General features: G+C 35.3%; 1 protein-coding gene across 4 annotated transcripts in view; it reads left to right on the top strand.

Moving 5' to 3' along the window:
- Positions 1 to 26,852, top strand: part of LOC124360084 (folate transporter 1-like) — a 59,580-nt gene that overhangs the window by 11,608 nt on the left and 21,120 nt on the right. For 3 of the 4 annotated variants that reach the window (XM_046813372.1, XM_046813371.1, XM_046813370.1), the window contains exons 4-7: positions 2,527 to 2,740; positions 4,773 to 4,903; positions 15,520 to 15,754; positions 25,406 to 25,598. In XM_046813372.1, the coding sequence (XP_046669328.1) occupies positions 2,527 to 2,740; positions 4,773 to 4,903; positions 15,520 to 15,754; positions 25,406 to 25,598 (773 nt within the window). Of the gene's footprint in view, positions 1 to 2,521; positions 2,741 to 4,772; positions 4,904 to 15,519; positions 15,755 to 25,405; positions 25,599 to 26,852 lie in introns of all 4 variants that reach the window. The other variant, XM_046813373.1, reaches the window with a different exon arrangement.

Below are 26,852 nucleotides of genomic sequence, written 5' to 3'. Positions count from 1 at the left end.
TTTCGTGTTCGGGAGAAAAATTAATATTACTTATAACACCAGAAACAACGCAGATTGCAAATAAATGCTTTTATATCTAAGTTCGATTCCAAAACCCACATATGTGTATATTTTCTTGGTCAGTGCAACAATAAAAACTCAGCTGTGGAACCATGAATAAATTAGAGCGGAAATGAATTTAATCTGTTGTATCTGACTCATTTAGAATATAGTAACTTTTCAGTTGTACATAAGTTATATATTTTCTTTCTCGGAATTAAAGATCAAACAACCACTATGGTACTTGTACAAATCTTAGACAGAAAGTAAATTAAAAGAGCCTAAAGCAGATGCTTTTTAATCGAATTTGGTTTTTGTTGGTATATATTTTATTGATCAGGGCATAAGTTAAACTGAACTATGGCACTTGAGATACCTTAGATAGAAAATTATTCTAAACAGATGAAGTTGACACCTTTTGACCAAATTAGGTTTTTGACACACACACACACACACACACACACACGCACGCACGCACGCACGCACCTGACTCTGTAAATGTATGTACATTTTTGAAATAAAGGTTTTTGTAAACTCTGTAAACGCACGCACGCACACACGCACACAGACACACAGACATACAGGCACACAGACACACACAGACACTTACTTATTACGTTTTGAATCTCTACTGGATACTGAAATATTATGTATCAAGATATGTCTACTTATGTTTAAAAAAATTGTTGGTCTTCATCATATTACATCATAAATTCTTTCACCAAGAAAGCTGTTGCCTTCGATTTTGAATATTGTGTGTGAAGCTGTGCGTAACTGCTAGTTTATAATAATAGTAATACAAAAAAAATCCATACTGAAACAAACAAAAACACTACAGATAGAACATTTAAGCTCTATTTAGCTAGTCTTCCATCTTTTATGAACAAATTGGAATTTACTAAATTTTTTAATCCCTTTTTGTGTCAAGCACAATGTTTCTGATTTCTGATTTTGTTTCTATACTTACTGAAGAGACAATCTATTTTTTTAAAGTTAAAATTTATGTACATTTTTTCTACAATCCGATTAAAAATCTGTTGACTGAGTTGTGTGGTGTGGACTCCTGAAATCTGGATATTATTCATATCTGAAGTAGGTAGCATAAAATCAAATTATATTACTAGTAGAATAAGCAAACAATAATTATGGAATGGCCACCACCTTTGACATTGATCTATTGATGCAATCCAGCCAATTGAAACAAATGCGCTAATAGCTAGTAAAAGTCAGCAAGTCATATCTATCTATTCTATAATACAATCAGTCAAGGGGCGTGTAAAAGGGGTGAGCTAAAGGAGCTCAAATTCCCCCAAATTGTGAAAGGAAACTATTAAAATTTAATTCAATAACTTGTTGATGTTAAATTAGCAAGCTCAGTGCTTATTATTTCAATGCTCAGGGTTTCTGGTAAGGATTATAAACCAAAGCATCTAAAGAAATAACTGATATTATCATTATTTAACATTAATTTTTTCTGATCAGAAAAATTCAATAACATCAAATCATTAATTACCAAACAACTTTTCAGTACAGGTGTCCGTAATATTGGATATTAAAGCTAGTTACAGAATTTTATTTCTAAAATTATCCTTTTTGCACTAAATACTAATTCTGTTTATTATTATTTATTGAAACTCTTTTAGTCCAATTAATTAAAAATTAAGTGTATAAAATTCATATATTTTCCATTTGCAGCTCTGCATAAATAATAATGTTGATGCAGTCACAACCACAGGAATTAATTACAAACATTACACCTGATGATGGAATCTCCGATGTTGAAAGGCCTTGTGCAATCAATTTGAAATTATTGGTCAATTTGTGTTATTTTTATACCACACATTAATGCCAGAGGAATTTCCTGCAATAAACAATAGTTTCATATTGGCAGTTTTTCAAGATTTCAAGTATTTAAAGCTGAGTTTCCTCAACTAGTTTATACTAAGGAATTTAAGCCTATTACATTGAAGGTTATGAAATAAGCTATTTGTTATATCAATACATTTTCTTTCGTACTAATTAACTCTCCATTTTTTAAATATTATAATTTTATGAATTTTACTTAATTAGTATTTGACTTGATAAATAGTATGAATTTTCTAATAACAATACAATGATATTAACATAACATTAACCTTAACATCAGTAACTTACATTGTTTGTAATTTACCAATATACGTTTTGAAAATTACTAATTAGATGAAATAACTTATTGCCTGTGCTCTATATGGCCTAGTTGTAATAAACTATTGTTAATGCTATTAGTGAAATGATAATAAATGGTGTATTTTATACATTAAGACCTGTGAAAATGGATGCTAAGAACAACAGGGAATTAGTCGGGGAACATGGAAGAATATTTTCTTTTCTTCATGATTTAATAAAAATATAAATCAGACCGTTTTATGTGTATTATAGTATTTCGTCTAAAAGATGAAAAATTACTATAATATGTATCTATAACATTGTTTTGCCTGTCTAGCATAGGTGGTGGAAGTTTTCTACGGGTTGTTTATGGCCGGTGAAGTGGCTTATTACACATATATTTATGCAAAAGTGGAAAAAGAACATTTTCAAGAAGTAACAAGTCACACACGCAGCGCATATCTTGCGGGTCGAGCACTATCTGGTGTCGTCTCTCAGATCATCGTTTACTTCAATATTATGTCATACTACCATCTTCAGTATTTATCTCTGGGAGGTATGTGCTGGTATATGTTTATTTAAAGTACTGTGTCAAAACTATAAATTATGTTTATTTCTTCTTTATTGCAGTGTGAAACATAAAAGGTTAATGTGTCTATTTATCTGGTTAATTTTGCTAATAGTAAATAAAGTGGAAAACTTAACGTGAGTTAATAATTTTTCAAAATTATTGGTATTAATATAAAGAAAATTAGAAGTAACTTAAACTAATTCTTCAATATTTAGAATGCTCTTAAAAAAATTAAAACAGGTGTAAAAACTAAAGTCTGTAAAGTAGAGCAAATTGGTATAAGTTGGATCTGCAGTGCCATAGAGCAGCAGACATTGTTCTGATATGAGTTTTTCTTACTAAAGTTTATAAAAAGATCAGCATAAAATATTTATTTGAAGTGATATTTTATCATTTTGGTTTTCTTTTATTCAAAGAGTGGAAATTAGAAATGTATAAAATATGTTGACCAATGTAAAAATACAAAACAAAAATAAAAGTAAAACATTAGTTTGTACAGAATTGTAATCGAAGTACAGACATAGGAACATTTTTCTATTTAACTGTGTTGTCATCATAACGAACAAAAAGTTCATAACTTTAAGAAGATGTACAAACCACAATACACAGTACAGGATGAAAGATATGTGAAGAAATGTGAAAGAAAGTTGGGGAGGGGAGATAGAGGATATTAGAAATCACTCTGTACTAATATGGAAGAGTCATTATATTCAGTTCTTAAAAAGTAGCTTACATTTAAATCTTTCAGAAATATTCTTTAATTCTTTGTACTACAGTTTTTGCTATATAAGAGCTAAAGTTTAGTACTTCTGTTAAGTGGGAAAAGCATGATAGGCCAATACAAGCATATTTAACATGTTCACGTCAGCGGTTTTCTGGACTTTTTTATTTGCTGTTGAATTTTAAAATAATAATGGCAAAAAACTGTAATTGGTTTTTTACTCAAACGTTTAAGTATAACGATAAATGTATGTATTTTGCACAAGAACAATTATTTAATTGTTTTTAAAATTTTCTCATTGGACCCCAATGGATATCTAAAATAATTAATTTACCTTAAAAATTAAGCAGTCGTGCCCCTGACAGGGTACACAATAGCCTGAGGTATTTATTTAAGCGTGGGATCAAATTTAACCAACCACCAAGACAGGCTAACAATAAAAACGCAATAATGAAATTCATAGCAACGTTTACTCCATCAGGCACACAACTTACTTTACAAAAACTGGTGTTTATCCGATCAGATACTTTTCATCCTGAAAATGTTAGGGGAGTCGTTTTTCCTTAACTTAATTAGCAAATAACTCTTGTTAATATTTTAGAAAATTGTTAAGTGTGATAGTTCCAAATTAGTCTACTATCAAGGTATAGTCCTCAAACTTGACAAATTCAATATCAACAAAACATAGAATAGAGCCTTAGAGTGGTTTGAAGCCAACTGTTTAGTTCTCAATGATTATGAATTTTTTGTTGTTGATTTAAATCAGATTAAAAAAAGAAATAATTCCATTACATTAACCATGTAATCATCCATGTTGGGAAAGATGGTGACTGAGTGATGTAGGATGTCGTACTTTGGGTAGAAGTTAGAGATAGTGCTGGTTCAGATCCTGTCTATGACCATTGCACTTTTTATCACTACCATCGACCTTGTACTGTATCGACTCTCCCCATTATTCTGTTTGATAAGATCCTTGCATGGCCAGTGGCCCATTTGAAGAGTGGAATAAGGCTTAAAAGGTAAACAACCTCTCCTTAGGAAAATTTTCGATAATATTTATTCATTGGTTTTAGGGTTTAATATGTTTCTCGAATTTATACTTCATAATTTTAATAAAGATAATGAGTGATGTTATCCCATACAAAATTTAAGACGTTATGCAAGACTCAAGATTTTAAATTAGCTAATTGTGTTCCACATTGAGTAAAGTGTAACTTTAGTTTAAAATGTATTTTCAGAAAAGTTTAAACCATAGTTTTGTATAGTCCCAATAAGAGTTTGTACGATGTTGTGCAGGCCTACTCAGTGCTTCGGTGTGGGCAATGATGTTACCGTCGGTGAAACAGAGTGTGTATTTCCACCAGAACACAGTGACCCAGAGCTCAGTTGATCTCAATGAGCCCATTGATGCCACTGATTCAATGTGTGTAAGTAAAGTAGTAATTAAAAAAAAAAACATTGTGTCAGAAGGCCATGAAGCTTGTTTTAGATTGCTTTGTCTTAGTCCTTTTGCAGTGTCATAAGTAGGCTTGAAAAGGGCCATGGTCATGTGAGGAAGCATCTTCACAGAGCCGGTATCTTTCGGGAGAATCCGCTCTGTAAAATGTGTAACGACCAGGAGAAATCTGCTGAATACCTGCTCTTTAATTGTCCTGCAATAGCAAGGGAGCGGTCTATTATTGCAGTTGATGTAGATCTTTCTTTTCTGAAGCCATGTTGATTATTGGATAGGAGGTTATTGTCTTGTAGGTGAGTGAGTAGTCTAGAAAGAGTGATCTTCTCTATTATTTTTGATACAGTTGGTAGTAGTGAAATGGGACGGTAGTTTGTTGCTTCATCTTTGTTTCCTTGTATATATTTAGGGTATACTTTGGCCTGTTTTAACCCTTATAACGTCACAGACGCCGTATGGCGCATAGACAAACTATCTCCAAACAGCAAAGACGCAGTACGGCGCATCGACACAAAACTGCGTCTATAGCAAATTTAAGTTCCTTTTAAATCCGATCAATGTCACTAACGGTATGCGTCAACCATGTGTGTGGGTTATTGACCTATGTCAAGCGTCAAAATATAGCTGTCGTGTTACATTGTTTGAAACAATAGGTGTCTAGACACTCTCCCCGCCACACGGCACAGACGCCGTACAGCGCGTGCGCTTTTGTTTACAGTTTGGCTTCAGGTAGTGCGTGCCTAACCATCGCTGAGTCGGTTTCCTTCGTCGTGTTTTCTGTTTATATGGTTTTTATTTATTTTTAATTTTATGATTTATAATTTATTATAAATATAATTTATTTTAATTATATTTATATAATTGTCTGGTAATGTTTATAGTTTAGCTAATAAAATTTTGTGTGCCTTTTATTTTGACTTTATTTATATCTACAATTTAATGTCCCATAAATATATGTACGTACAAGATAATTTTAAAATTTTTACTTATTTATACTTACCATAATTAATTATAGAAAGTAAAAATAAAAATGAACTTTACACATTAAAAAAATTTTTTTTTTAAATATTGTGCCGTTTGCTGGAAGTCGTGAAAAGATATACTGACGTTATAAGGGTTAAGTTTTTTGGAAATATGCTCTGTATAAAGGATATGTTAGTGATGTGAAGGATTGGTTTCAGAAGTTCAGCTTCGCAAAATTTTATGATTTTTGATGAAATCTCGTCCAAACCCGAGGAGGTTTTACTTTTCAATGAACGGATTCTTTGTTTAATTTCTTTGGCTGTGGTTGGGGTTATTTCTGTCATTGTGGTATCAATATTGTAGCATGGACTATACAGTAAGTTGTCATTCGATATTTGGTGTTGCTTTAGCGTGTTTTCTGCTATATTTACAAAGAAGGTGTTAAGGTGGTCAGCGATTTTCTTTGGGTCTGTTTCTTTTATTCCGTCGATTGTTAAATGATTCAAGTCTGATGTTGATTGGTTCTTAGCAGCTCTTTCTCTATTTATGAGTTCCCAGACTGCTTTTGTTTTGTTATTAGCGTGATATATGTGGTCTGCATTAGCTTCCTTCCTAAGTCGCCTGAGTTTCAGATCATAGGCTTTCTTCTTCTGGTTTGCCTCAGATTTATCTTCAGTTCTTCCTGTGACATTAAACTTATCCTGCGCATTGATAAGTTTAATCTTAAGGTTTCTTCATCATAGACTGTGTTCTTTCTAGAGTGGCTTTGTTTCTTGGTCTTGAGTGGGCAGGCAAGATCTAATGCCCTTGTAAAGGTATTAAGGAAGTTATCGTAAGCGTCATCAATGTTGTTCGATTGCGTCACATTCTCCCAGGTTTCTGTGGCTAGGATAAGTTTTAGGTAATTTAGGTTCCTCACGCATGTGTTTCTATATGTTGAGAATGTTATATTGTCAAATATTTTAGGAAAGTCAGCTGTGCAATATTGTCTAGTATGATCTGATAAGCCAGTGTTACAGATTTCAACATTTAGTTTACTGGGTGGGAGGTCAGTGCATATAAAGTCAATAGAGGAGTTAGAGGCGGCTGTGACTCTCGTTGGTGGCAGGGCAAGTCTCTTTAGGTCATGTGAAGCCAGCAGTTCATCTAGTGCACCTTGTTCTCGGTTTCTGGTAAGGTTATCTATGTTGATGTCTCCAGTGATTCTGATGTAAGAGTTGTGTCTTTTGACTTCAGTTAAGGTGTCGTCTATCCACTTGGAGTGCAGTCTCAAGATTTGCATTCAGTGGTCTGTAATAGCCTAATATATGTATGTCCTTTTTATTACTAATTTTTATTTTAGTTCCAGTTACCTCACATACCATTTCTATACTGTATTTTTCCAGCTTGAGAGTGGTGGTTTTGTTGGCTAACTTCTTGTGTCTATATATAGCAACTCCTCCCTTTATATGCTCTGTTCTGCCATATGCACACACAAAGTCATAATTACTGAGCCTCACATGATTGATGACATGCTATTTTAGTCCGTGCTCAGTTAGGACCACTATGTCAGCAGGTTTAGTATGTAGTTGGTGTTCCAGTCTTTCGATTTTATTGCTTACTCTGTCTATGTTTTGATGAAAAACTATGAGCTTCTCTGTTTTTGTGTTACTTAGACAGGTGCGTCGTGAGGTTGGCTTGTTTCTAAAAAATTGCTGGATATGCTAGAGAAATTCGTAATAATTCGGTAATACATCTTTGGTAGTTTGGACAAGGGTGGTGAATTTCCCCAGGAGGACCTGATTGGTTTTTTTTGCGGTTTGTAGAACTGCTAAAATCGTAGACTGGTCGGTCTCATAGTGTTATTCCGGGGTGCACAAAAGCCCCTTAAGGGTTAAGTGCATGGCAATAGGCCACCCCATTGAAGAAAAAGAAAAAGAAGGCTTCAAAAGTGATGGTTGTACCACTTTTCATAAAATCAACATGTAAGATGCCCTTAGTATCCCGTAAAACTGTAGAAGTGGTATGTCCCCACAGCATTGACTGCTGTTTCGTCACAGGATTCACATAGGCAACCCAAGTCTTTGTATAACCAGTCCTAAAAGTCCTGCCCAAAAATTCTTCTCCTTCAGTCATTCATAGGAAGAAAGTCTGTGCTGAAATCCTTTTCATTTTATGGCTGTCAGTATGCAGCTTTGGCACCCAGTAAGCATAAAACTTGTGTAACCTAGTATTTCTATCACTATCTGTGTTGAAATTTTTGGAAAATGATTGAGAAGTTCCAAAATGGTGAATCGCAGTGGACTCATGGTTGGGCCATAAAATGCACACAATTCACAATAAATTTTTGCTAGTGATTTTTTGCTTAAAGAAATATTACAACAACATACACTTCACATTTGGCAGAATTTTGTCATGAAGCCTACTTCTGTTAAAAGACAACTAATTTAGGTTTCATAACAGCCTTTAAATGTAAAGTAAAAGTTAGACTACATTGTCTCTTATATCTGCACTGCTAGCGGTTACCCGCTCCTTTGCACACAATTTAGTAGGTGTTGCGTGTGCGACCACTGTTAGTTCGAGTGAATTATATTTCTGTTGCCAATGTTTAGTTTGCCTTGTTGCCACAATCAAGAAAAAACATTAGACAGTTTATATTTATGGCCATTGTAATATACATTGTTTTTAGTGTTTCGTTAAATACTTGATTTTGTGTTTCCCGATCAGAAAATATATATATATCACAGATCTGACAAGCCTTCTTCTGTTAAAAGTGAACTAAGATAGGTTTTATAGCAGTCTTTAAAATTTATATTAAAAGTCAGTAACATGGCCTTTAGGTCTAACACTAAATACTTAATAAAAATTTACAGTTAAAAGTAAATTAACAACGACACTACGCGTTTGTTTGTTTATAGACTGAAAAAACTTATTTTAGAACATTTAGAGCTGGAATTGGTACATTAGTTTGAAAGAACAGTGTAGCGAACTTCCATCTAGCATATTTCTTATCGACTGCTTTAAAGGAAGTCTTCAGTGTCACATTCTGACTATCTTATGTTTCAGGGCATTTTGTGTAATGTAGACGAGTATAATATACGAGGGTAATTCGGAAAGTAAGGTCCGTTTTTTTATTTAAAAAAAACACCACAACAGATTTTTTCAAAAAACTTGTTTTATTTGATTCCTGACATCAATCACTATTTTTCTACATAATTTCCACTTTTGTTTAAACACTTGTCATAACGATATACAAGTTTTTGAATGCCGGTGTCATAGAAGTCGGCAGCCTGCGACGATAACCAGTGTTGTACTGCTTGTTTCACCTCGTCATCAGTGTCGAAGCGCTTCCCACCTAGGAACTCTTTTAGGTAGCAAAACAAGTGGAAGTCGCTCGGCACCAAGTCTGGGCTGTATGGCGGGTGTTCTAGCTGTTTACAACCAAACGATTTGATGAGATTTTGGGTTTGGTTTGCAGAGTGGGGTCTGGCTTTATCATGCAGCAACGAAACTCCAGCTGTCAATAGGCCACGTCGCTTGTTCTGTATTGCTCATCTAAGGTTAGTCAGAGTGTTGCAATATTGTTGTGGCCGCATTTATTGTTGTTCCTCGCTCCATGAACTCGACTAGCAATATCCCACGTCTATCCCAAAACACTGTCGCCATAACCTTGCGTGTGGACAATTGTTTGTTTTGCTTTCACTTTAACCAGTGACGTCGAGTGACGCCACTCCATCGACTGGCGTTTCGTTTCTGGGGTTATGTGGGAAACCCATGTCTCGTCACCCGTCACAGTGAGGTCTAAAAGGTTATCACCTTCCTGATGATATTGGGTCAAAAATTCAAGAGCAATACCCATTCTTCTTTTTTTTGTGTTCCTCAGTAAGCAGCCTGGGAACCCAACGTGAGCACAATTTGCGAAAATCCGAAATTTCAGAAACAATTTTAAACAATGTGGTTCTACTTATGTTTGGAAATTCTATTGCTAATGAAGAAACAGTGAATCGCCGATCTTCACAAGTTTTTTCATCAACGGCTTTCACCAAATCTTCAGTGATCACTGACGCCCGACCAGATCGTGGTTCGTCATGGACATTATCCCGTCCATCTTTAAAAGCTCTCACCCACTTCCGCACTTTGCTGCCACTCATTGCATTTGGACTGTACACTTCACTTATCTGTCGATGAATATCCGCTGCTGAAACGTTCCTTGCTGTCAAAAACCGTATCGCAGACCGTATTTCACAGTCGGCGGGACGTTCAATAGTTTTAAACATTTTAAAAAGGCACATACAACAGCAGACTACAACGATTTCACTGCAAATGGCGTTGTTCTGCGCGCAATGCATGCCGGGAGTCAGAGCACATGCGCATTTCCCTGCTCGCTTACTGTTTGTCTGGTTAACGCGAATCGGACCTTACTTTCCGAATTACCCTCGTACAATAATACACCGTTTAACACTCAAACGTGTTAAAATGTGTATTATTGTATATTATATATCAAACCCTTTTCGAGGCTACATCTCTAATGTAGATGAGTACTTACCTAATTGTTGAAATATAAAATGGCATTAAAATATTTGTTATTCCTTAGAGAATGTAATTACTATAAATGGCGGTTTGTTGAACTGCTGAAGTTGTAGACTGGTAGGCCTCATGGTGTTTCCGGGGTGCGCAAAAAGCCCTTGAGGCTTAAGTGCATGGCAGTAGGCCGCCCCAAAGAAAAAAAAAAAAAAAAAAAAAAAAAAAAAAACCAATTGAAAATAATAAACAATGTTTACATAGAACGGTTGATTACGTTAGATATGCTCTTTTAATTAAGATTTCACAACTTAAGGTACCAAGATGGTATTTTTTTTCTACTTTAAGGATCAGTGGGGCATAGCTCGGAGGGATATTCGAAATAAGAATAGAAGGAAACAGGATTTTTCCGGACATTTGCCATCGTTCAGTGAAACAAGAAAACAGTAACACTGCGTTTCGAGATCTGCAATCTGATCTCTTCTTCAGGTAAAGAACTAACCTAATACATAATTACAAACTAGGTTAAAATAAACAAATCTTACTAAAGCGTTGTGGCACGCCTAAGTCAGGAATCACAACCTACATGTTGTTGTCAACTTCACTAACACTAAAGACATGCACTTAATACAAAACTATACAAGAGATGGACTAAAAGAAGAATTTAAGAAAATTGAATCGGATCTCAGAAGCAATGGATACCCTCAATTAGTAATTAATAAGTGCAAACGAACCAGAAGAATCATTCCTGAGTCAGAAAAACAGAATTGTGATAAATTTGCGTTTATGTCAATCCCTTATGTGCCGGGATTATCGGAGAAAATTAGAAGAGTAGGTAGAAAGTACATTAGAACCGCGTTTAAAAACACACAACACTCTTAGACAAAGTCCTCGTAAAAACAAAACCAAAAAAATGGCACACAGGATTCCAAAAACTGTGTTTACAGTATAAAATGTAGCTGCAATAGGGAATACATAGGCGAGACAAAAAAGACCACTAAACGTAAGGATAAAAGAACACAAAGAAAACACGAGAAAGGGTTTCACAGAAAAGTCAAAAATTGCACACCATTGTTGGTCCGAAGGACCATCATATGAATTGGGATGAAGCCCACATAATACATCGGGAACCACATTTCTTCAAAGGAAATTAATTGAGGCAACATACATTAAATTGGCAGACCAACCAATCAGTCAAACCATCAGTCGAGATTAGGCCGCTTTGGTTGCCAATTCTAAAAAATGAACTAAAGAAGAAAACCAAAAGTATCAAACGGATCGGATATTTGTAAATAAAACCAATGCGGAGTCACAATATGGTTTTAAGAAGTTCATCTCGCATGAACCAATAATAACGAAAGGGCCCATTCCTGTTCCCCTTCCCTTGTATTTCCGCCATCTTGTTTTAGGCCTGCCGTCACGATTGCCATTGGCTAGTCCCTCTGGTCAGTCGTAGGTGGTTAGTAGACGAGTGAAGACGTATTGTGACCTGTATTCCGTAGTTTAGTTTTAATGATTAGTGTTTTGTATAGTTTTGTATTAAGTGCATGTCTTTAGTGTTAGTGAAGCTGACAAACAACATGTAGGTTGTGATTCCTGACTTAGGCGTGCCACAACGCTTTAGTAAGATTTGTTTATTTTAACCTAGTTTGTAATTATGTATTAGGTTAGTTCTTTACCTGAAGAAGAGATCAGATTGCAGATCTCGAAACATAGTGTTACTGTTTTCCTTGTTTCACTGAACGATGGCAAATGTCCGGAAAAATCCTGTTTCCTTCACAATCCTTCCATCGTCAAAAATAACCTTTAAACAAAGAATTGATTCTCGGTACGGACCCGGAACCAGTAAACAAATCAAAGACCTTGAGAGCCTGCATCTTAAATTAACTAAACACATTAATCATTTAACTTTCTTGCATAAATGTAAGGTTGAAGACCTTATGCCTATAGTGTTAACTCTAAAAACTACTCCTTTTCATAGTAGGAAAGCCAGTAAAATTTTGTCTTCTGCTTCTAAATCTTTACTTAAAGAAAGAATTGCATATCATCATCGTGAAAGATACCTCCTCCAAAATAGTATTGAGTGTAAAAAAACTGAATTAAAAACACTGATCGGTACAGAATTCAACAACATTCTCGAAAGCATCCAAAATAGATGTATAAAAGTTTCTGAAAACAGATAAGAAAAAGAAAATCTCTAAACTGGAAAAAATTAGGCCTAAAAAATGTGATTTGCCTAAGGATGGCAACGTGAATACGGATGCAAAATAATAAAAATTTAATCAACCTCTCTTCAAAAAATCCTGAATGAAGCGGAAATATCAGTCTTATCCAAGGGTTTAAACTTTTCTGTGGCACAAAAATCGGTAAAGGCACTGGATTTCGTAACTGGTATCGAGTCGGCTGTTGTTTCACAGTTACCTGAGGAACAGGGTGACCGGTTTCGTTGTGAGGCCAGTCTTTTACTCAGAAAAATTCCTCCCACAAAACCCAATTTGACAATAGAGGAGAAAAAGGCCAGGTCGATCCTTGGGAAAGACGACACGGTCAAAATCTTATCTGCCGACAAAGGCAACGCTACTGTGGTACTTGACTCAGTAGCGTATAAAGAAAAGATTGCGGAGGAAACTTTAAATACTGGCAAATATACAGTTTTAAATAAATGACCCGACTGATTCATTTGAACGCAAAGTAGCAAACACCTTAAGAAAACATAAAAGAATTTTTTTTCAGATAAATTTAGATCTAAATTAACTCCTCACCACTCAAAAATCCCCCATATGTATGGCCTTCCCAAAATCCACAAACCTACCATCCCTCTTCTTTCGGCCCATCATTAGTTCTCGTGATTCACCTTGCAGGGAATTGTCTAAAGTCCTCTTGGACATCTTAACGCCATTGGTAGGGAAAAAACTGACTCTTTCATCAAAAAATTCCAGGGATTTCGTAGAGAAAGTCAAAATCCCTAAAGTTGACTGAAACTGACAAACTGGTAAGTTTTGATGTCGAAAGTCTATTTACAAATGTACCAGTTCCAGAAACTCTCGGAATTATTAAATCACGTCTCAAAGAAGACCAAACATTAAAGGATAGAACTAAACTTTCCCGTGCCAGTAATTATGGAACTGTTAGAACTATGCACTCAATGCAATTATTTTGAGTTAGAGGGTAAAATTTACCGTCAAGATGAGGGGATGGCAATGGGTTCTCCCACTGTCTCCTATTTTCGCCAATATCTTTATGGAGGAATTCGAGCGAAAAGCTTTGGCTTCAGCTCAGTTCAAACCGAAGATTTGGTGGAGGTATGTGGATGATACCTTTGTTATTTTTTCTCATGGAGACATTGAATTAAATAATTTTTTGAATCACATTAATAGTATTTCTCCTTCCATCCGCCTCACAATGGAAGTGGAAGTCCAAAAACAAGCTTCCTTTTTTGGATGTGTGTTGTATTAAGAGATAGGGATGTCCTTAAGACAACTGTTTTTTTTCGAAAGATAACACACACAGGAAAAAATATTTAAATTATCAATCCAACCATCAAAAATCTGTCAAAGAAGGAGTAGCCTACTCGTTGTTTGATAGAGCAAAGAGCTTGTGCTCAGATAAAGATGGACTAAAAGAAGAATTTAAGAAAATTGAATCGGATCTCAGAAGCAATGGATACCCTCAATTAGTAATTAATAAGTGCAAACGAACCAGAAGAATCATTCCTGAGTCAGAAAAACAGAATTGTGATAAATTTGCTTTTATGTCAATCCCTTATGTGCCGGGATTATCGGGAGAAAAATTAGAAGAGTAGGTAGAAAGTACAACATTAGAAACCCGCGTTTAAAACACACAACACACTCTTAGACAAAGTCTCGTAAAAACAAAACCAAAAAAATGGCACACAGGATTCCAAAAACTGTGTTTATACAGTATAAAATGTAGCTGCAATAGGGAATACATAGGCGAGACAAAAAGACCACTAAACGTAAGGATAAAAGAAACCACAAAGAAAACACGAGAAAGGGTTTCACAGAAAAGTCAAAAATTGCACACCATTGTTGGTCCGAAGACCATCATATGAATTGGGATGAAGCCCACATAATACATCGGGAAACCACATTTCTTCAAAAGGAAATTAATTGAGGCAACATACATTAAATTGGCAGACCAACCAATCAGTCAACCCATCAGTCGAGATTAGGGGCCGCTTTGGTTGCCAATTTTAAAAAATGAACTAAAGAGAAAACCAAAAGTATCAAACGGATCGGATATTTGTAATAAACCAATGCGGAGTCACAATATGGTTTTAAGAGGTTCATCTCGCATGAACCAATAATAACGAAAGGGCCCATTCCTGTTCCCCTTCCCTTGTATTTCCGCCATCTTGTTTTAGCCTGCCGTCACGATTGCCATTGGCTAGTCCCTCTGGTCAGTCGTAGGTGGTTAGTAGACGAGTGAAGACGTATTGTGACCTGTATTCCGTAGTTTAGTTTTAATGATTAGTGTTTTGTATAGTTTTTGTATTAAGTGCATGTCTTTAGTGTTAGTGAAGTTGACAACAACATGTAGGTTGTGATTCCTGACTTAGGCGTGCCACAACGCTTTAGTAAGATTTGTTTATTTTAACCTAGTTTGTAATTATGTATTAGATTAGTTCTTTACCTGAAGAAGAGATCAGATTGCAGATCTCGAAACGTAGTGTTACTGTTTTTCTTGTTTCACTGAACGATGGCAAATGTCCGGAAAAATAATATCCTGTTTCCTTTCACAATCCTTCCATCGTCAAAAAATAACCTTTAAACGGATAAGAATAGACCTATATTCATCCCAGGGACAGTAAGAATGTCCATGTAAAATTTTAGTCAATTGATTGAATAGTTTACACGTGAAAGCAAACAAACAAACAAAGGCACTTTTGCAAGTTTTCTTTGAAAAATAATTTTGATAGTCATTCCAAAAGTAACTTTTCTTAAGGTTTTTAATGTAATTTTTTTCTCTTTGTATAATACCACAGAGATCATTTCATTAGTAAACCATAATTTAGTGGCCTAATTGTTTTTTCATTAATTTTTTTAATCAGTATATTTTACCTTATTTGAAAGATCAATGCAGACTGAGAAGTATGTGTATTGCCAGAGGACAGAGACAAGGGTACCGCTGAGCTATGCAGCACAACACCTGTGGTCCGACTTTACCGCAGCGTTCACAAATGCCTATGTGGTGAAGTGGGCAGTGTGGTGGGCCTTGTCCACTTGCGGCTACTGGCAGGTGCTTTACTACATCCAACTTCTGTGGCAGACAATCAGAAAGGATATTGGGGATGATGAGCCACCCATGTACGGCATTGTCGAGGCAGCCTACACTCTAATCGGTGAGTTAGTCATTCAAATTAAATCAAATCATTTATTCTTATCAGTAATAATTTAGTTTACAAAACGATTTATAAATGATTATGGCTTTAATTTCTTTGATATGAAATTTGGTTTTTATACATCCTGATTAAATAAAAACATCAACGTCCAAAAATGTGGCAATATAAAAATACAGATTAATTTACAAATTAATGGTACTGCAATGGAAACAAGGGTGGCACCTGCTTATGCAAACCTGTCAATTGATAAGTTAGAAAAGGATTTTCTTGAATTTCTGTTACACAAACCTCTCATTTTGCTGAGGTTGATGATATTTTTATGATCTGGCAACATGGCAATACATTATTGGAAAAGTTTTTCAGCAATCTAAATGAATTAACATTTACTTGGAACATTTCACAAAGCACTGGGACATTTTTGGATGTTGATGTTTTCATTGAATCAGGTTTTATAAAAACCAAAATTAATATCAAAGAAACTAACAACATGAGCTACCTATATTATAACAGTTGCCATCCTATTCATATAAAAAAATCAATACGAAAAAGCTTGTCAATTAGAGCTAAGCAATTATGTACTGATAACTCTGACTATCATTGATATATAGATAGATTAAGCAAAGCCTTCACTGATAAAAAATACCTTGCCAAATTTATGAATGATCAAATATGTAATGTGAATTCTATGTCACAAAATAGAAATAACAAGTAATATTAATTATAAGGATGATCCAAAATTTATGATATGTTCCTTTCCTGGCCTGTATAAAACTAAAAATATTTTAAAAACAGCTTACAATGTTAGAATCATCACCATTGACTCAAAATTTGTTTTCAAGGCCCCCTAGAATTATTTTTAGTAAAGCACCTAATTTAAGAAAAATCTTTTGTTAGGCCCAAATTATTACCCAACTAAATTCAAAATTAGCAGTAAAAATTATTTAGGTTGTCATTCCTGTCAAGATAAACGTTGTGCTACATGCAAAATTCTAAATTCTTCAAAAACTTTCACAAGTAGCACAACTAAGAAAATTTATGAAATTTGTAATAATATCAACTGCAAATCTAAAAATGTCATTTACCAATTGTCTTGTAAATTTTGTCCAAAAGACTATGTTGGTTTGACTACAAATCCCTTACAAAAAAGAATGAATAATCATCAGTCTTCTTCCAATAGGCAAAATGATAAATTAGTTTCTCAATATGTACAAAGGTTTTAATAAATGTTTTTCTTTAAAAAGGATTTGTAAAGGACCAGAAGATTCCTCCAAAATTCAACTGGACCATTTAGAACAAGCACACCAGTTGGTTCTAAAATCAAAATTGACATTTGATCTTAATGAAAGATAATATTTTGGTGTAAATACTTGTGTTCAATGTTGTAGACATTATATTTAGACTAAACATATTTAGACTAAATGTATTTATCTATCTGCTTCATAAAAAAAACTATGCATTTGTGCATAGTTTTTTTAAAAAAACCTACATATTCTGCAATTAGCCATAACTTGTGTATCTTTTTAATACATTCAGTTTCATATATACATTTTTAAAATTATATACATTTATAAAACTTATAAAGAAGAATAAATTATTAAATTAGGTTCAGTATGTATTTGAAAATGTACAGCTGACACTCAAATTTGTTGTATTAACCTTCCTTCCTTCCTCTTGTTTGCTGAATTTCAGCAGGTTCTGCTTACTTTGAGCATGGAACCTCGATAAACATTCTTGTATGTATGACCAGTTTACACTTTTAACACACAGTAAGTTCACTATTGCACTCAGTATACACGAGGATTGTATGCTTGGAGACAAGGTTGTTCTTGGTGTTCTCGGTGTTGTGGGTGTTTTCTGTTTTGTTTTCTATTTTTTGTTTTTATTTGTTAGTTTTAGTCACAACCTATTAAGTCACAACCTTAAGTCTATTGTTAATACTTCCTATTGTTTGTTGTGTTACTTTGAAAGAAGTTGGGGGAATTTCTTTAAGGAAGGTATTTTATGTGTGTAGGATTAAATAGGAACGGTTGTGCACCCAACTCCAAGGATAGAATGCTTCACGCCAGAGACCCTTCAGGCGGCTTCCTAGTCCAGAAACAGGAAATGGGCCCTGGAGAGAACATTTTGTTATAACCCATGGTGAAGACATTCATGTTCTTAAGACAGGTCACTTTCAAGACTTAAGTTATGTTAGTATGTTTTTTTTAAAAATTTTTTTATATTACCTTATTTATAGATTTAAGAAAACTTACAATTTCCAGTATTATTTCCATATCAAAGCTCGTTAAAAGATCTTTCAATATATAAGGTGGATCTATTTTCTTCGCTTTCAGTTTAGTGAGCAATTCATGTCTGAAGTCGTTATATTGCACACAATCAAAGATTAAATGTTGAAGACTTTCTATGGAACCTGCATTGCATTTGAGGCATAACGGAGTGAAATAACAATTTATCTTAAATAGGGTTTCATTAACCCAAGCATGTCCAATTCTTAGTCTATTTATCGTTACTATTTTATTTCTACTCAGTTTGTAATTATTATACCATGGGGAGGGGCTTATCAGGGGCAAGTAGTGATTGTTTAATTGCGCCAACAAAATCTTCCAATGACACTTTAAAATCTGTTGGTTCTTCACCTGCTTGGGTTGCCTCTTTTGCCAGCCTATTTACATGTTCATTGGGACCTATCCCCACATGACTTGGTACCCATTGAAAAGTGAAGTATTTATTACCTCTCATCATGCAGATTGTAATGGCTGATGCCAGATTTTCTTCATAATCTGCTAAACTTGCTGCCTTTATGGCTAGTATAGCAGCTTTTGAGTCAGAACATACTAAAATGTTATCATAATTTTGTTCGTTTGCTATTTCAACAGCTTTCTTTATGGCATACAGTTCTGCGGAATAGCTGGATGCCTGGTTTGGAAGTTTATATTTGTATTCTATTTTTAAGTCCTGTATATACATGGCAGAGCCTGCGCCATCCTTGCTTCGTGAGCCATCAGTGTAAATTCTTAGATAGTTTTCATATTTCTTTCTCATTAATTCTAGAAATAATGCTTTAATGGCTTCTGGTGGGAGTAATGATTTTTTCCCAACTGTGTCATCAATCTCTAGTTCAAATGATATTTTTAAGTTCTTAAGCAGTAGGGGGCTATCAACGAATTCCAAAAGATTTGAATCACTTACTGCAATATTGTTTAGATTCGCCAGATTATCTACTGTGTTCACCAGTTCCATGTATAGAGGTTTGGTTTTTTTGATCCAGTACTTATGATGATAAGCTAATGCATGTAAATATCTTATATTCACATAGCATGGGTGTTGTGGATTACTTAGTGTTTTAAACAATATTTTCTCTGTTAAGAATTCTCTCCTTATATGTAAGGGAGTTAATGCTGCCTCTGCATGCAGAGTATTAGTTAGGGAAGATTTCATAGCTCCGAGAATGCATCTTAAAGCATGGTTTTGGACTATTTGTAGGCTTTTAAGGTTGACTTTTGGGGCATGACCAAAAATAAAGCAACCATACTCCAGCTTAGATCTAATTACACTTTTATATACCTTTGTTAGAAGCTGCGGGTGGACACCTAGCCTCCCACAAGCCAGTGACCTCAGGATGTCAAGGTCTTTTAGGGATTCGCTTACCAGTGATTGGATGTGCTCCTTAAAGTTTAATTTATTATTGATTATAATACCTAAGATCTTATGGCTATTGACTACAGGAATGACTTGATTGTCAACAGTCAATGTGGGATTTATGATTTCTTTCCTTCTAATTATTATGATAATTTTACACTTTCTTGGATTTATATTAAGCGATACCTTTAACAGGTATTGTTCAAGGCTGGACAAGGCTTCTTGGATCCCAGCTGCACTAATGTCTAGCTCTTTATGACTACAGATTAGGGTTATGTCATCTGCGTACAGTAGAGGTTGTACCTATCTTGGCATATACCTACCGATGTCTGCAGTATATAGTGAAAATAATATTGGACTGAGCACACACCCCTGGGGAAGGCCTCTATATGCAGTTCTGATGAAGGTACCCTGATTGCTGATGAAGGTCAACCTTCTACAACTAAACCATTTAAAAATGTGCATTATAAATTTTGCTGGGATTCCTAAAACATATAACTTACTTGCAAGTGTTGGTATGGAGACTGAGTCATAGGCGCTACTTAGGTCCAGGGATGCAACAACTGCAGTTCTATCGTTTGTAAGGCTTATCTGAGCTTCGGTTATCAGGGTCAGCAGGAAGTCATTGCTTCCACTCTTCTTTTTGAAACCAAATTGGTTGTCAGGAATAAGTTTGTTCTTAGTGGTAAACCATTCTAGGCGGTATTTAATCATTAAATTGAATATTTTCATAATACAGGATATTAATGAGATAGGCCTATATGAGTTTTCAGATGTCCTATCTTTTGTTGGTTTTAATATACCTATTACCTTTATGTTTTTCAGATATTCCGGGATGCTCTTTCCCTGCCAAATGTTGTTAAAGACAATTAGCAGAAGGGTTTTGGCTGAAGGGGGCAACATTCTTAAGATTAAATAGTTAATACCATCCAATCGAGGGGCAGTGGACTTGGACCTAGGTTTGATGGCATGTTCCAGTTCGATTTCTTTGAATTCACCCTCAAGTTGGTGATTATTACTATTTTTCATGAAGATGGGGAGGTCAGTTTCTGATTTTTCTGGAACATAATCTGGGGAGATAGTTTTCATGAATTTATAGCTTAGGTCCTTGTCATTTGCTAAATACTTTTCGAAACTATTTGAAGCATTCTTTCCTTGCCTTACTCCATTTATCATTTGCCATATTTGAGAGTTATTATTATAATTTAATCTTTTGCATAGTGAATGCTATGCAGATTGTTTAGCTTTGACTATGATTTGTTTTGCTTCATAATGAGCTTTTTTGTAGTGGCTATAGTTAACAGGTGTCATCTCCTTCGTAAATTGGCTAAAATACTGTCTTCTGATGGCAACTGCCCTGGAACACTCTGGTGTCCACCAGGATTTTGAGTTAAAACCAATACCTTTTGGGCCATTGTGATATTTTGGCACTGCATTTATAATTGATTCTTTCAGAACTTTCATAAAATCCTCATATTCTATGTCACCTTTGGCCTTGACAGTTAGAATTTGTACAGAGGCTTTCTCGGCAGTATTGGAGAATGCACACCAGTCTGCTTTTTTGAAGTTTCTATCCTGGAAGCTTGCCTGGTCTAAAAATGGTGTGGGATTATTTTGGTTTTGAACATTCATATCTATAACAATAGGGTAGTGGTCACTACCCATCGAGTCCTTCATCACTTTCCAAGAAAGGATCCTCTGTTTCAGTTGAAATGTTGCAAAGGTAAGATCAATGGTAGAGGGTCTCCTACCAGGGGATCCTACTGTGGTACTGGATTTATCATTGAGGAGAATATATTGTGAATCATAGTAAGTATTGAAAATTTGAATTCCTCTATAATCCTTCCGCCCATCACTGGACCAGTAGGGGTGTTTAGCGTTTAAAGTCCCCACATAAGATTGAGAATTCTTTTTGCAAAAGAAATAATTTGTTCCATAGAGTTTGATCTAATTTATTTGGAGCGCAATAGCAGTTGTATATAAATAAGGATTTTTCTAAGTTTAATATTTCAATACCTGTAAACTGGATTGGATAGTTCTCCAGGCCTGGAATTGGTACCACTTTCCATTCTAGAGATTTGTGTACTAGGATTGCTGTACCACCATACCCATCATATCTGTCATTCCTTACCGTGCTGAAGTTTTTAAAGGTGAACTTTTCTTCTGGATATAACCAGGTCTCCTGGAGTACAATGAGTTTTATGTTATTAATTGTAACAAAATGTTCTAATTCAGCCCGTTTTGACTTAATTGACTGAATATTCCATTGCATAATCCTAAGAGGTGGATTGTTTGTCATTACTGACGATGTCAATACCCACTGACAAGCCTACGAGAATCTGTTTAATATTTTCTAGAACTATATTGACAGCTTGCATCAGGTTGCCAGCATTATCGGCAGCTGCATTTATCATTAGCTTTTCAAAATATAATTTTGCCTGGAATTCCTCCATCGATTTTTTGAGGTGGGCTCTTTCATCCTCAGTAAGCTCACCTGACCTACTTTGCTTAGGACTAGGCCTATAACCTTCAGCAATTTTTCCTTTGGCAGGGATATTTGATGAGGGTTTTTAATTTCTTTTTCTAGACACAGTTGTGTTCTTGTTGTTAAAAGGTGCTCGTCTGTCCTTTAGCTTTCTAGTGAGATGTTGCCATCCACTTTCTTCCGTTATCTCACCCTCATCTTCGCTGCCAATTAAAGTGTTATAGTAATTATCTGCGAGGATCAGTTTTTGAATAGGCCTAATAGAGTTAAGTTGAGGGAAGTCTTTATGACTTGTGACGTTATGACTGACCACTGATGAGAAAGGTTTGTGAGGTTTAACTTGTGTGTCTGGTTTGTGGCTCTTTGTATTAATTCCTTGAGAGGCAGTGAAGAAATATACATTATATTCTGACATTCTGACCCTAATAGCTAATTGTTTCTTAAACTCTGGACATGACTTGGAAAAGCTGGGGTGTTCCTCTTTACAATTGACACATTTGGCAGCTTTCTGGCAGTGCTCACCATTAGATTCGCCATGGGCGGGTTCACCACAGTTGCCACATAGGTTGGTGTTCTTACATGGTGCGCTTGCAACATGATTAAATGAATAACATCTGTAATACTGTCTTATAGGTTGTGTGTATTTTTCAACAGACATCATTACATAATCTAGTTTGATATTATTTGGAAGCTCAGTACCTTCAAATATTACTTTCATAAAGTGAGTGTTATACACTCCATCCTTCCTCTTTTTAGTGATATGGTAAGCCTCTAATATAGGGATTGGGCTTAGGGCCCGCGTTACTAGCTCATTTGGGAGTACATCTGGTTCAACAAAAACTACTCCGGTTACCTGTACCCTATAACTAGGGATAAACACATGGTAGTTAATAAGGTTAGAAGGATTCTCACTTTACGAGAGAGTTTGCTGCCTCGTGGTTTTTACAAAAGATGGAGACATTCTTACCCTTTCTAATAATATGGTCTATATTACCTTCATACTTACAGAGGAGTTTACCAACAGCAAAAGGATTAACCCTTGTTTTATTTACAGAACTTACAACAACCTCATATGGCCCAGCTGAGTCTGCATTATACCATCTTTGTATGAATGATTTTTTGGGTAACTTTGCGGGATTCATTTGATCATTTTTTACTCCTTGATTCTGACTTTCTGTTTCAGTAAACTTTCTCTTATGGCTAGCATTTAATTCTAATTTCTCATTATGGTGTAGCTCGTTTAGAGGAAATTCTGTCTCCATAATACTCAAAACCGCTTTTTCGGTTTCTAGAACATTCTCTGGCGTGGCCATGGTGGCTGGATCCGTTATGACGGGTCCACCCTACTAACCTTACTTAGTTTCTTTGGATCGAGCCTGATAGTCTGAAATAACTTAAACACTGACATAGATAACAAATAAATAAATAAATATAACAACCCCAACATAAAATTACATTTGAGCAACAATGAACAAAAATTAACTAATTATCACCGACACCAACATGAAACAACAAGTAAATGGAGAATAAGTTAGTTAAAATGGTAAGAGAGAGAGGTTAACTTTACAACACGCTGTCTGGTCAACAAAATGTCGTATAAATGTTCTAACACAGTTCACGTTTGTACACCACAAAGTAAATAATGATGAAACGAGTTTATAAATTTAAAAGACGATTTCCATCATTATACCAAATATGATTATGTAAACCAAATTCAGATAAGGGTACTTACTAGTGTGTTGAACGTAAACTTGATGAAGTAATAAAGTCAAACAACCGAAAAAAAGTGTTCCATTTTCCTTCTGAGCAAAATGTCAATGTTGTTGTATTAACAATTTATGTTATGTTTATTTTGTACCTTTTTGACAATGACAATTCGTTGAAATATTAAAGGTATATTTTAGAAGTCTTTTTGTCTTTCTTATAAGATGCCTTTGTGCAATTATATACTTTTTCGAAAATATGTAGTACCGTATATAAATATTTTTTAAAATATTATATAATGCGACTTGTGGGAAAAATAAATATCCAAAAAAGCCCAAATAAGTTGAAACTTGCTAGGAAAATTTATTTAACACGTTGACTGCTGACAGCAAATACATGTAAATTGCCCCAGAACCTAAAGTCTAATATTTATTAATACAATTACCATTTGCTATCAGAGGCTGATTTATGGGCAGATAATAACGTCTGTGATCCAAAATGGCGGATTACATGACGTCACAGATTGACCCGCGGATCCGCGGGGGTCAGCACGCGGAAAGAGTTTTGTCGCACAGAGCGCGGCTATAAAGTCTAATAACGCGAGTGGCTACCGTAAAAACAATCCAATTTGAAACTATTTCATTATATAGTGCAAAACAAAAACTAATAAAACTATATATACAATATTTACAAGGTCTTGAGGGCATGGTTTTTACTGCTGGCCTCTGTGATGTATGTCAAAACAATTGACAGCACAAAGTCCTAGTTTACCTGGACAAACAGAACATGTATATGTTGTCATCTTCCTTTTCTTTTCATTCTTGTAGCATACCCTACAATCTTTACGTTTTCTGTCACCCTTTTTATCCCGTTCTTCATTTTGTACAAGTTTGTGGGTTGGGTTTCTTGGCGGAGTAATGAGAGGAGCTTGCTGCTTTGGGGGTAAAAGACTCCCATCAACATAAAAAACCAGTCAATCGGTGAACCATTACCTGGTACATCTACTAGCAATCTATTGTTTCCGGTGAAAGGGATCTGTCTTAGTCCATTTGTATTATTAGCCCATGAAGGGTTTATTACAATATCTTCACTATCACTACCCGAACTGTCAACAGCAGTGTTTCCACTGGATTCACTATCCACATCTGATGCTTCATCGTCAGTAGCACTATTTTCTGTAGCACGGTTGGCAGACATGGTGAAATGCAATATAAAACTTGTATAATACAATAGTACAATGTCACTACACATAAATAAACAACTCACTAAGAACGCATCACTTGCACATGCTAAAAACGCGGGAAACAGAAACGAAGTACAAGTCAAGGTCAACTCGGAACCACACGCCACGCTCAACGAGTACGAACCGTCCCGGCCGAGAGCTGGGCTCACACTGAGCAATAGTCGAGACTATGGCAACGCCCCGCGGATCCGCGTGGCGCGCACTGCTACGCCGCCGCTTACCCCGCGGATCCGCGGGGCCCGCACCGAACGTGTTAATAAGTATCTTGTATGCTAAGGCCATTGGCAAGTTTGGTTCACCATTTTGTTCTAATATTGCAGCCATTCAAATTTGATATAGCATTTCCTTAACCCTTTTTAACCCTTTTTTATAAAAAAGATTTTTTGTAACTCGTTTGGTTTTTGAGATATTGAGGACATGTAAATCCTGTGAGAAATAAAGTATTAATATTTCAGTTGTTGCAAAATCTACCTACTTCTTCCGACTCAGCCGGAAGGAATGTTTGACTTTTCAATCTGTATTTGATTTCTGTAACAAATATACATAATTTTTTATTTATCCATTTAAATTTTATTTACAGGAGCGATGGCATCCATGACTATAGGAAAAGTGCACCTGGACTGGACTGTTGTGGGAGAGCCTGTGTTAGCTGTCGGTGCATTCGGTGTCGCTGCAGTTCTCTTCCTCATGAGTGGCACCCGCTCCATGGCCCTGGCTTACTCCACTTACATATGTTTCACTGTTATATACCATACTATGATTACTGTGGCCAAGTAAGTCTTCACTTCTGCTTATGTTGCTGTTTAGTCCTGCAAGATTATTATTAATAATCTTAGTAATTAAAATGTATATACAGGAATTGATTAGGTACTTGATAACGTGTCTTGATACATAAAGATCAATCAGTGAGAGTGTGGTATCGAACGATAGTCTGTAGTGCAACTCTGAGAATGATAGCAGCACAAGCAATGTACCACTATGGTACAAGCATAACTTGACGAAACACTGATGACTGAAGACTAAATATGTAACTTGATATGCTGCAAACAAAGCTGTACACAATGAAACAGTAGCTTAATATTGTCCCAATATTGCTACTTATTTATTGTAAATAATTGTAATTGAATCTAATTGTATTTTTAAGCAGCATAGTTATAAAAAATTCTTAAAGGCTAGAGATTGCAAAGTGGTAAATTTTGTTTCAGTAATACACATTAACACATTCGAGTCTACGCTCGAGCCAGACTCAAGCGCCATTGTTTAATCACCCGGCCGGCGCTCGAGCATGACTCGAGCACAGCTTTGCCGATTGATATACGGAGTTGCCCGAGTGATATTCGAGTGTAGTCTGCTGCATTAGAAAGCCAGCTTTGTTGGTTAGTTCAGAAAAATTCCGCTAGGCGCTACTACGTCATACCCGCTTGAGGCTTTTGTTTATCGACTGACGTGGCCTGGCGCGTCGTCAGTCTGTCTACGACAACAATCATGGAGAGGCGCGCATTTCAAAAAACAATGGAAGAGGGCAGTATATTAGCTGAATTAGAGTTAGATACGGACTCTGATATTGTTGATGACACCGATGATGATCCGGATTTCAGCAGGTTCTACTGCAAGGACTGTAATGTGGCACTCTACGTACCTGACTGTTTCGAAGAGTATCACACTAAAAAGGATTTTGTGTGATTATTTTTAGCATTTAAAATTTTTTGGCAATTAAAATTATTTGTAAATATGTATATAATAAATCCCTTTAAAAAAAATTGAAATTACTTGTTTTATTTATTCAAAAGTTAGTTTTCAAGTAACACAAGACATGCGGGAGTTTTTATTTTTCTTCAAAAAAGGTAAGTTTTGAAATAAAAAAAAAATTAATTAGATTTTATAGGAATAAAGTTTTACATATCAATTTAAAGAGGAAAGATAGAACTTTCAAGAAAATATAATATCATATACATAATATTTAACAGTTTTCTAAAAAAAAATCTGAAAACCCATTAATTTATGCAGACCAGGCTATAAAAACAGCG

Source organism: Homalodisca vitripennis, chromosome 4 (genome assembly GCF_021130785.1).
Source record: "Homalodisca vitripennis isolate AUS2020 chromosome 4, UT_GWSS_2.1, whole genome shotgun sequence".
In the NCBI taxonomy this organism is placed as follows: Eukaryota; Metazoa; Arthropoda; class Insecta; order Hemiptera; family Cicadellidae; genus Homalodisca; species Homalodisca vitripennis.
Note: the sequence above shows the minus strand (reverse complement) of the source record. Positions and strands in the feature narration are given on the sequence as shown.